Source organism: Puntigrus tetrazona, chromosome 8 (genome assembly GCF_018831695.1).
Source record: "Puntigrus tetrazona isolate hp1 chromosome 8, ASM1883169v1, whole genome shotgun sequence".
NCBI lineage: Eukaryota > Metazoa > Chordata > Actinopteri > Cypriniformes > Cyprinidae > Puntigrus > Puntigrus tetrazona.
The window spans coordinates 22,714,678-22,726,980 of NC_056706.1; the positions used below are offsets into that span (position 1 = coordinate 22,714,678).

The 12,303-nt window shown below is 39.4% G+C and overlaps 2 protein-coding genes across 2 annotated transcripts; both read left to right on the forward strand.

The window, feature by feature from the left end:
- The first annotated feature begins 701 nt into the window (after positions 1-701).
- Positions 702-8,402, forward strand: mfsd2al2 (major facilitator superfamily domain containing 2a-like 2). The gene is made up of 13 exons (XM_043246606.1): positions 702-943; positions 1,036-1,149; positions 1,646-1,770; positions 1,884-2,016; positions 2,229-2,307; positions 4,197-4,342; positions 4,787-4,877; positions 5,719-5,840; positions 6,023-6,106; positions 6,329-6,412; positions 6,586-6,698; positions 7,616-7,759; positions 7,991-8,402. The coding sequence occupies exons 1-13, from the start codon at positions 851-853 to the stop codon at positions 8,169-8,171; spliced, it is 1,509 nt and encodes a 502-aa protein (XP_043102541.1). The 5' UTR covers positions 702-850; the 3' UTR covers positions 8,172-8,402.
- A 1,516-nt stretch (positions 8,403-9,918) lies between these two features.
- Positions 9,919-12,300, forward strand: fkbp1aa (FKBP prolyl isomerase 1Aa). Its single transcript, XM_043246609.1, is given in 5 exon segments — positions 9,919-10,030; positions 10,234-10,281; positions 11,039-11,151; positions 11,512-11,686; positions 11,950-12,300. Coding segments are annotated over 4 exon segments (327 nt in total). The 5' UTR covers positions 9,919-9,993; the 3' UTR covers positions 11,641-11,686; positions 11,950-12,300.
- Positions 12,301-12,303: the final 3 nt, after the last annotated feature.

Below are 12,303 nucleotides of genomic sequence, written 5' to 3' on the forward strand. Positions count from 1 at the left end.
TAAAAAGAATACAGTATTTGAAGGTCACAAGGTTTTTTCTGTTTTCACTTAATCATCACTTCCTGTTATTATGGCCAGGAAAACTATGGGGGACATAATTTTTTTGGACCACGGTTATAACCTTGCTACTGTATATTTCACACTACTCCTAAAATACGATGTACTTGTGACATCGTAAAAAGAATGGCATCTACGCTAATATTAGTCCTGTCTCTTTCTCAATCTGTTTTCACAGTTTGTATCCAGACTAGATGGTGGATCAGCACCCAGAGATTATGTTCATCAGAGACCAGAAAACAGTATCACAATTGCTTCTCCAACAAGGAATAAAACTACGTTCATAAACTCATGTGTCCAACCTATTTTAAACTTTTCTCTCTGTAATGTGTACAATAATGGGTGCTGGCCATTTTGCAGAGTTCAAGTTTTAAATAAATCACTTTAAACATGCCTGTTTATACTTCAACTTGGTATTTTAAAAGAATAAAAAAAACTACTTGATTCATTAGCTTCCACTTGAAGACACTAGGACTAATAAAAAGGATTAACTGAAACACTCTTCAAATAATATCTAGAGTGTAACCCCATAAAAAAAAAAATCAAAAAAAAATCACTTTTTCAAGCTACAAATCGTGTTTTCTTTTGCAAAAGTATAGTTCCTATGTGGCTGACAGCAGCTCTAGTTACAGTGTGCTGTTCCTGTGGGAGGATCAGTGAAATCAGGATTCAGCTGGACTAGTTTGACTGCTCTTAGTATTCACCAGGCACTAGAGAAACCAGCAGAATGAGCAAATTAGATTCGGTTATAAACGAAGACTAAGAAAACAGACCACCAAAGACCGACCACAATATGCCAACTGCTACAACACGGCCGGACAAAGACCAGAGTGTTTTCACCTGTATCAGTGATGAACACGGCAATACAGAAAGACAAGAGAGCTCTGTAAGTTTTTAATGACGCATCCACATAAAGCATAACTTTTGTATGCGTTTTCATTTTTAAGAGGCCGGCGTTTCTATCTTTGTCTTAATAAGGTGAGGCTTCCTCTTTCCAGAAAGCTGTGTTATGCAGTAGGTGGTGTACCGTATCAGATGACCAACATTGCTATGGGTTTTTCTCTACAGATCTTTCTCTTAGATGTAGTGCAGGTAAGAATCTGCATTTCCTCACCTGAATTACAGAAATATGGCTAAATAATGCTTTCTATAATCTGATAAAAAAAAAAAAAAAAAAAACAGTGCTAACAAAGTAACATCAGACCAAAAACAAGGTCATTTCAGAGACTAAGTGACATTTTGATTAAATATTACGTAATATTTAAGGAGGTCTGTAAAAAAAGCTACAAAAGATGGAAATGTTGAGCCTCCAAAAAGAACAGGGAATTGCCAAAACATCTACTATAATATAATGACAATCATCATTAATATTGCTAATATTAAAAGGCCCATCTTTTTGCAGTGTATATATTCAGAGAAACAAATCCATTTTAATTTAATGTTAACTTTAACTGCCTTGACTACTAACATTGTCTTTTTTGCATAGAAACGTTTTATCTCAGCCATCTTATCGAAGAAGTGGAAAATATTCTGCATGCACTCCCTTATTTACCCTCATTTCCCTGTTTTGCTCTTGTTTGGTGTGCAGATGGAGGCATTCTCAGTATCTTTGATTTTGTTCATCAGTCATGCCTGGGATGCCGTGACTGATCCCGCTGTGGGCTATCTAGTGAGCAGGAGTAGCTGGACACAAATCGGCAGGCTCCTTCCATGGTGGGTGGTAAGAGTTTGAGACATAAATGGTATAGCATTTAAAAAAATAAAACAGTACTTATTAAAATCATATCATTACAAAATCATCACTGATCTGGTTGTTCCTGTCTCAGGGCTGTGCTGTCAATGCCACTGGCCATTCTGGCTTACATCTTCCTTTGGTTCGTTCCCCACAATGCCGTGAGTACAGCGTTCAGCGTGCCCTGGTACCTAACCATCAGCTGTCTTTTCGAGACCTTCATGAGTGTATGACTTCCTTCTTTTATTCTCTCAAATCACTAACACGTGCCCTGTCCGTTCTCCATGCGATGCTTTTTATGTAATAGCCAAATTAGCCGGTTTCCATTAGCGGCACTCTAGTGTTCATTATTGAGGTCAAATGGCTGTTACATCACACGGCTCCCCCGCACGTCTTTCATGTGCTGACTCCTTCAAAGTGAACGTTCTGCTCCCTGCAGTGCTACAGTGTTCCATACACATCCCTCAACATGTTCCTCGGAGGAGATCAGCAAGACAGAGACTCTGCCACAGCTTACAGTGAGAACACGTCGATCCTCACATTTTAAATATTCAGATTGTGTTATTTTCTCATCGTTTCAAACCTGCTGTTTTTCTGTGGAACATCTGAGGAAAGAGCAGAACATGCTTCTCATACTCGCATTCTGTGCACCACAGAAGAATTACAGAAAATCATAAAGGTTTGAAACAACATGAGAGTCTTCTCTATGCTATCCAGTGTTTGTTTGTGCTATGCCTCTTAGGCTCGGTTTAACAGACAGGGCTTAGACTAAGCCAGGATTAGACCGTATGTTAATTCGAACACTTGCGTCATTTTTATAAACAGGTGAAATAGCTCAGACTTGCATTTTAGTCTAGGACTAGGCTTAAACCTAAAGATATTATGTTGCTAGATTAGTCAATGTAAAATGCTGCAGTGTTATTAATGTTAACTAAAACTTATTTAAAATCTAATTGATGTCAATTAGAATATAAAAATTCAAAAGAAAAATTGCTCCATTGTCAACTACTAAAATAGACCAATCATTTTATTTTGGAATTATAGACACTCCCTGAACAAAAGACCAGGGGAGACGTTACAAGTTCTCATATTTCACGCTGGTGGATCGTAAACAAGTACAAGTGCTGCTTCAAAATGCCAAAAGAAGAAGCAGGACCAATATAACAGCCAATTTTTTTAAAAAATTGCATTTAAACTCAAACAGGCTGTTCATCAGCTGATCAAACGTTTAAGACCATAGCCTTAATTTTTAAACCTGCACAAAAACATTGTTCTTCAGGCAGTAACACTGTCATGATTCCCTGATGGCAAAGACAAAAAGTCTTTCTGAACGTGGCAGGACTGTTGAGCCCCACTCACAACATGCCATCACTGCCGAGGTTAAGCACAGCAGGACAGTTCTTTTACTTTTTTTTACAAAAATTTTTGATCACTCTCAGGATCTTTTAGTTATGAGACAAAAAAAGCCGTCATCAGTTTTAAAGCTAAAACGTTTTAGGCAGCGGAGGATCTGCCGGGCTGAAGCAGTACTTACAATAAATAATGTTTCCCCTGTTCTTAAGATTTTCTTCAGGAGTGTACTATTACATATAATTAAAAGAAGTTTATTTTCAATTTCAGAAGATTTCTTCTTATTCTTTATAGATTCTTTCAGAGTGTACTATTACATATAATTAAAAGAAGTTTATTTTTCAATCCGTGACAGTAACAAGTCTAAAGATAATACTAATGGAAAACAATACAGCTTTACATTGTTACATAAAAGTTGATTGCAATTCTGAAGGATCATAAGACAATGATTTTGATTTCAAAAATGTATTGAAATTAAAAAACTGTATCTTTAAAAATCTTACAGTCTTGACTATATTTGAGCCCCTTTTCTTGACGGCTTTAACGGTTGACCAATTTATATATTAAAGCAAGAAAGGAAACATAAAAATAACATTTATTTCTGGACATGATTTTTATTTATTATAACCGTTAATTATTGCAATTCTCCCTTTATTTAACAGTGTTATGAAAAGGGTTTTAAACATTTGAGAGTATTATACCATGTGTGGGTGATTTTCTTGACCTTTTGTGATAACTAAACTGTTGCCCTATATACTGCATTCGCGAACGCCACTCAATCGTTTGCACTGGTTTTGTGCGGAGCGAAATTAGCCACCTACATAGATCGTTCCAAATCAGTCACTTACAATGTTCCCTTTTGATCAGAAGTCTGCCTTATAAAACAGCTGCCCATTTAGGCTGAATTAGCTCATTACAGCTCATTAGGTTTTGAAAAACAGCTATTATATCCTATTATTACACTGTCAAGACTGAAGGGAGAAAAAAAAAAAAGAAGAAAAGTGTGTGTGTGATAGTAGTTGGCATTCTTATGATTGCGTGCACATCTGTCTGTCAGGGATGAGTGTGGAGGCGTTTGCTATGCTGATGGCGGCCGTGATTCAGGGTCAGGTGCTGTGGGTGTATAACAAAGACAGAGATCAAGCCTGTCTGAACGTGGACCAAACACCGGATCTCCCACACAGCTCCGCGCTGCACCAAACTGTAACACGATAACACCTACACACCACCAGCACGCTGTAAAATACTGTGCAGATCTGACGCTACTCGGGTATCCTGCTATTTATAAACACGGAGGAAAGTATTGCTTGTAATATAGCTCGCACCTAATTGAAAAAAAAAAGCATTTAACCTAAGGGTGTAGTTTTGGTTCGGCGTCATTTATGCTTTCAATGCTTTAAAAGCACTTTCTAAGGGTAATTTGCTGATTGTTTCGGCCCCTCGGGGGACTGTTAGTTTCTGGTGTCATGTAAAATTACACACTCTGTCTGACATCTAATCCAACTAAGACACTGTTTGGAAACACTGCTGAACAGTTCCTGACTGTTTTTTTTATGCTGTAGATCCCTCACACTTTCTTTAGGGAGGACTTATTTGCAATCCGAGACGGTTTACTGCACATTTATATATGTCTGTGTTTCCCATCAGAGGAGCGCCTTTATGATATCAGCGCTGGTCATGAGCGCTCTCTTCTTTGTTTGCTGTATGGTGCTGTTCCTGGGGGTCAAAGAACAAAGAGGTGCGGCGCACACTACATTTTTGCACTAGTAATTCATAAAAACACGTTTTGTTTTGTCAGATTCTTAAGATTGAACACGAGGGTTTGCGGAGAACTCTTAATAATAACTTTATGGTAGGTTACATGTTTATCGGTGAAACATTATGGGTTTGAATTGTTTACATTTTTTCTTTTTTGGCCAGATTCTGATACATTACTGAGCATGAGGTTTTATTAAAGACTCATAACTACGTTTAATGATATCTTGATGGCAGGTTATGTCAGGTTTAGACTAGTAAATAGTTTTACAAATAAAATCTTTTATGTTCTGTTTTTTAGTTTTGTCTTCTTAGATTTCAGGAATCTCTCTTAAGAAAATTTAACCGCAGTGAACTGATAAAACCTTGCTTTTTTTGTTTTATGCGTTTATGTTTTGTCTTGACAGATTCCCTGAATACAATAAGCTTGAGGCTTTCCTAAAGCCTCTTGACAACAAAATGGCTTTGAAACTGTTGCGAATTAATTAAATAAAACGCTTTTTTTGTTTTTAGATACCCTGATTTTTGAGCGTGATGCTTTGATGAGGACTCTTAACAACATTTAACTTTAGCGAACTACTAATAACATCTTTCTCCGTTTTGTTTTGCTAAATTTATTGAATATACCATTAACCATGAAAGACTGTTGAGGACACTTAATAAAAACCTTTTGGGCGTATATGAAGCAGGGGAACAATACAGCGAGTTCATTGTTTACGAATAAAATCCCACCAAACTAGCTCTTAACTCTTCACCGGCTGGGTGTCAAATGTCATTGCTTTTGTGCGGATGTACTGTACTTTCTCTTTCTCTGGCTCCCGTAGGGGCTCTCAGTGGTCAGAGTCACATGCACACTACATACCTGAACGCTGTGAAGAAGCTGATTGGCCATGTGTCGTACCGCCGTCTGGTCCTCGGCTTCCTCTTCTCCACTTTAGCTTCTCAGGTAGGATCTCTGCTTTACCTGTGAAGTACGTGTAAAAATGACTACAAGAAAAGGCAAAAATTGTACATTAAAAATCTACATTCTATGTAAAATCATTGGGACTAATACGGCAAATAATTTCAGGTTTTTATACGAGAGTGCTCCTTTAGCGCTTGCTGAAACCTTTTTGGGTTTATTTTCAGATGTCTTTGGGGAACTTCACGCTGTTTTGCACTCACGTTGCTGGCTTAGGAGCTCAGTTCCAGTATCTCATGTTAGCTATACTGGTAAGCCCAGGCATAAAAACGCTGCAGTTTTATACATCAAACTCAAAACAGTATGGCACGGTCACATTTGTGTTACTTTAAAATGTATTTTTGCAACACTTCACAGCATCCAGGACTGGAATGGTCCATTTTGCAAAATCCGAATCGGTTACACTGACGAACAGATGTTTCGGCGTGGTTCATGAGATTTTTAAATCCTTGGACGCCTTAATGTGCCCACAGGTGTCCGCTACCGTATCAGTGCCAATGTGGCAGATGACGCTGGTGAGGCTGGGCAAGAAAACCGCACTTTTTATAGGTCTACCTGTAAGTCCCGTTTGTTTAACGCTGACGAAACCAGAAGCAATGACTCTGGTGATCTATACTAGTTGTTAAAATTAACAGCTGTGAGGTTGATTCAAACCCGAGCCAATTATTTTGTTCCCATTGTAAAACACCTTTAGATTGATCGATATGTTCTTTTATGCGTTTCTCTATAGCTCCTCATTCCAGCTCTAGTGCTCCTAGTTGCCATCCCGAAGAATTTTCCAGTGTACATGGTTGTGTGTGTTTTGGCTGGATCCAGTTTAGCGACACTGTTCTTGTTGCCATGGTGAGTAACAGTAAGACCTAGATCTGTCCACTTCACGCTGTTCGTCTCTGCTAATCAGACCAGCATTCTCCAGCACTGAGAGTTTAGCACTTGGTGATCCATCAGTAAATCTTCACATTTAATTAAATGATGACAGCATTTGTGGGTGAGCCATTTCTTCAAATGCATTCAAACGTAATAATATGTTTTACTTGATGGTCACGCCTTAGACTTTTGAAAACCATATACAAGTATAGATGCAAAGAGTACATTTCTAAGAACTCAGCACATGTTTTTTAAAACTTTTTCTTCATCTTGGATGCTCTTATTCAGGGGTGCTTCTAGGATTTTCATTTTAGAGGGCTCAGCCCCTAATAAGGGTGGACAAGTAAGTAAAACAAAAATGACTAATAGGACAGGTTGGTATGCTTAAATTATTACAGTATTCCGCTGTATTGTATAATATGCATAAGTATAATATTTGAGTACTGATTAAGCCAAATACAAGTCTTCCTGATCACACACACCTGTTAACTAAACAAACAAAATACTATTTGCATTTCTAGTACAAACCTCTCTCTTTAGCTGAAGCGTACAAACTTCTTTGCCACATGATAGCACAAAATTATCAATTTATGAAGCTTTTAATAAAGCATTCATGCGTGTTAAGGGCTACATTTTCGCTGGAGGAAACAGCGGTGGTGTGATGAGGGGTGAACGCAGCAAAAACCACACAGTTGATGGAAAACCCATCGCTCCCTTATGACATTTTTAAACTGTATGCATGGCGAAGAACTGCACAGATGCAGATATTAGAACAGTGCATCACCAAAGCCACCTAAAAATGGCCTAGGGACGTCAATGCTCTTTTCTCTCTCTCTCTCAAATATATTTACATACACTTCTGCGTTGTGCGTGCTACTACTTGTTGTGCTCAGGTCAATGCTACCAGATGTAGTGGACGAGTTCACCGTCCAGAACCCGTCCTGCAAAGGCCTGGAGCCCCTGTTTTTTTCCTGCTCGAGGTTTTGCAATAAGCTTGGAGGAGGCCTGTCCGCTGGCATCTCCACTATGACACTACAGTGAGTCAGCACTAGCTCTCTCTGGTTTACAGTAGCAGGTTTTTTTTTTTTTTTAAATATGGGAACACGGCTATCCGAGCTCTGGCTGTCCTGCGGGATTTTAAATACAGTCAGGAGAGAATGTTTGGCCAAAACAAAACCGAGCTCATGTTTGCAATCGTTCAGCCTTTTTGTGGAAGCCTGAGATGTTTACCTTGCCATATTTACACTGAACAATGCGTTTGGTTGAAGCTTCACAGGATATAAAGCAGGCGCGTGTAGTCACGCGGACGGAGTTGTCTTGGCGCTGAAATTGCTTTTGGGCCCCATTCCAATCGCTTTTTTGCTGGTGGGTTTAGTGTTTTTCTATCTGTACCCAATTAATGAAGTACGACGGAAGCAGATTCAACAAGACCTCGGAAACACAAGGTAAGATACATCAACTAATGTCAGTATCTTATATGATTTACGAATATTAAAAATGGCGTATTGTGTATTTTCATTTTATTTTGCCTTTTTTAGGTCTAACGGCGCCACGTTGGCCAGATTGGAAGAGGAAAACGTTCCCATAACTCATAAAATCTACGACTCCGGTCAGAGTTTCACCTTCAAATCAAAGACTAGAATAATCTCTCATCTCGGAGCAAAAAAACCTCCCTGTCACGCTTCGCAAAACCACTGCAACACAAGCGATGAACCAAACATCAGGACCAAATCAGCAATGCAATTTGAGGAATCCACAACTTACCCAACATCACAACGATGTAAATCAAGTGTGAAATGTTATGAATCAAGATTGAGCAAAACACATGAACATGCACTGAAGTGTCAAGACATCCCAGATGAGAGGTCAAAGGTTACATGGGTGTAGACGTTTGATGCGTGAAGTGCACAAGCATGTCTGTATATAACTTCACCATTAACTCTCCAAAATAAAACTTTGTCAAATTTTCAGCCTTTTTGTTGAATTTGTGATGTCGTTTTATCCATTTTGTAAATATAAATAAAAATAGTTAAGCAGGCTAATAGACAAACAAGCGTGCGGCTGAATACCAATCAGCACAGGTGTGACTCGCTTCATGCACAATGGCGCGGGAAAACACGACAATGCGGATAAAACAAACGCCAGGTTAACCGAGTGACTAGCACTGCAGACACAAAACTGCACTTACTTCGTTTGTTGCAAACAAAGGCGAAGCAGCGGCGGGCTGCTCTTCGGGAAACGCAACAATGGCGTCGCTGACTCAATCGGTGTTTGAAAGAATCGGTCGAGTAGACTGATTCAATGACTCGTTCATAAGGACAGTCGAGCTGAAAAAGGACTCGTTCAAAATGTCTCGCCACTAATGTAGACAGTTTTGTTTATTCATATTTTTTGAAGCATGCAAACACAGTTACTGTATAATATCATAATTAGAGTGTAGGGAAAAGAAAACTCGATGAGTCCCGCTGTCTCTGATATAAGAAACAGGATTCATGTGCCTTGTCACTAGGCGGCGATACAGTGAAAGCGTTTGTTTCTTTACAGTGGGCGTAACTTGTGATAGTGGGCCGGCTTTAAACGCGGGGCGTGGCTTGTGTTCGTATAGGCGGAGTCACAATTTTACGCTAGACAGTCTCCGATATTAAGAGTACTCTTGCGTAAACTTGTGAAATAAATATCGAAAAATACACTTAAAGCTGTACATTTACTTGCATTTCATTGCATTGTTGAATCAAGTGCCGCTATATCCATTTGATGTAATGTTATATTCCCTTAATAACGTCCTAAATATTCAAAACAATTTCTTAAAAGACAATCACAACAGTTTCAGCTTTGATAATGGATCAATATTATAAAGTCTGTGTAAAAGTGTTATTAAGATGCTGATAGACAATAACTAACAGTCAGCGCTAATAACTAGCAATATACAGGAGGTGACGTGTTTGTGATGGACATTAAAATGAGATGATTATTACAGAGCAAAAGACTGTGTACAGTGTAAATACCAACAGGTGCATTAAAGCAATCATACAATAATAAAACACACGCACACGCATGCAGTAACGGCTAAAGCAAAGTCGGCCGCTGAAATGCAACGATAGCTGAAACTCTGGCTAAATTCGACGCTTCGCGGTTGATGTCGTTCGTCCGCTGGGGGCGCTGCACGCGCGAGTGTGGCGCAGACAGGGGGTTTCTGCCCTCAATCACAATTACTGAATTACTGAAGCGCATTCTGTGTGCAGAGCTTCAGGAGTCAAAACAAGCAGCCAGGATGGGAGTCGAGGTCGAAACCATTACTCCTGGAGACGGTAAAACGCACCGCGGATGGAATCGCATCGACAATTCACAAACCGCAATGCTTAGATTGATCAAATCAGACGCGTTTTAAATCCACACATTTTTCCTGTTTCGGGCATCACGGGCGTTAGCCTGCTAGCTAAACCCCAACCTCTTCCCACAGGATTACCCGTTCGCTTTTAATACGTTTTTCTGTTCTCGTTTTGTGTTTTAGGAAGTACTTTCCCTTAAAAAGGACAGACGTGCGTCGTGCACTACGTGGGTAAGTCTGATAAGTGATTGTGTTGATGAATCGCGTGAAGGGTGTTAGCCAGCATTAGCTGATTAGCCGCATTGACACAATAGACGCTTTCGCATCCGCGATCGGCTCATCGAGGCTTTAAATCGTTAAAATTGTATCTACCTTTCGATGCTTGTGACATCTTTAATGTTTCATTTTAATCAAACGTAATAAGTTCGTCTTAAACCAGAGGGTTTGAAAAACCGTGGCCTGTTTTTGCGGACGTACAGCGGTTATATTGATGTCGGTAATGATGAGGTGAAAAAAAAACATCGGGCAGCCTCACCAAACCAATCGTTTCGTTAGAGATTTGAAGCGCTTCTGAACGTCACATTCGAACGCTTTTACCGCGCGCATATTGCTCGATTAGAACGTTTAGATTCGAACGTTCCGCAGTTCAAAAGTTACAATTCGAATCCTCCGTGGGTGTGTGTGTGTTGTTTTTTTTTTTTTTCATAACGCTTCGGTCTGAACGTGCCCACGATTGTCAAATCTTTTGATTCGAACATCCGGTATCTGTAATGCGCAAATATTTCCGTTCAATCGGCCCGGTCGCTCGTTGTGTTTTCAAACCAAGCTGTTGTGGTGAATCTAAACGATTGTCCTCCGCAGTCGCGGAGGGCCGTTTTAATATTTTACGCTTACGGTCCGAATGAACGTTCGTTTTCTCGGTAATGTGAAATTGTGCGTGTGCAGGTTGACGCAGTGTTATTCATATCCGTGTTTTTTTTCTTCTCAGGCTCTCTGACAGATGGACGCAAGTTTGACTCCTCCCGGGACCGAGGAAAGCCTTTCAAATTCAAAATTGGCAAACAGGAAGTGATTCGTGGTTGGGATGAGGGAGTAGCCCAGGTAATGTCATAAAACACAGTCTTATATATATATATATATATATATATATATATATATATATATATATATATATATATATATATATATATATATATATAATAGAACACATGTACATTACATGCTTTGATAAATGGGATTGATTTGATATAAATCTGCCCGACCTACATTGCGTGGTTATCTAAAGGCACACCGTCTGTTCATAAAGTAGGTCTCGGCCTAATTGGAACATTTCCCCTTTTGCTTCAGCATACAAATACACACAAGATGTCGGTTCAAAGAAGCGGCGTCACCTCTCTAACCCCCCATTCATTGTTTTTTACGGCGCTTGATTTGGTAAAAATGTCCTCTCTCCTCTGATAGATGAGTGTCGGGCAGCGTGCCAAGCTGACTTGCACTCCGGACTTTGCTTACGGGAGCAAGGGGCACCCGGGCATCATTCCTCCCAACGCCACCCTCATATTCGACGTGGAGCTGATTGGCTTGGAGTAAAGCCCCCACAATTGGACTCAGGTTATTCCCTATTCATTCTTTCAGGGTAAGCTTTTCGCGTCTCTCTCGGCTTTTTACGACCGCACGGCGATTCATTTACCGTTTTAGTATTTTAACAGTTCATCCTGTTGCGTAGATCATTTTAATAACTAACAGATAATCTTTAAAGGAGATTATTGTTGTCTTGGTATTAGACGTCCTGTGGATTTATTTAACAGGCTCTTAGATTAAACCCTTGTAATCGTATTTATGGCCTTTGAGGAACACTGTTTAGTTGTTTAATGAACTTCTCTCTTTGTTTTCTTCCAGGTCAACCTTTTAAGGAACATTGCTCCATGCACGTGATCCTCAAAAGGGGCTAGTGTTAATAGCGATACCACTTAGCTTAGCTCTGTTTTGCATTTGTATATTTTGTTGCCTTTTTATTTCTTTTCTCCTTGACACAATCACTGGTATCCTCTCAATTATTGGACGTTCATTAAGACACAAGGTTTTTTTTTTTCTTCCCCATTTCCTTCTCTTGTTTTATATTTGATTTCTGTGTTGTAAACGCGATCACAGCAACAGGGTCGTGGCTGAGCTGGTAATAAAGTACTCTGGTGGGGAAATCTGGTTAAGTATAAAACAAAACTACTTGAAAATAAATTGTTTATAAAAAGATCA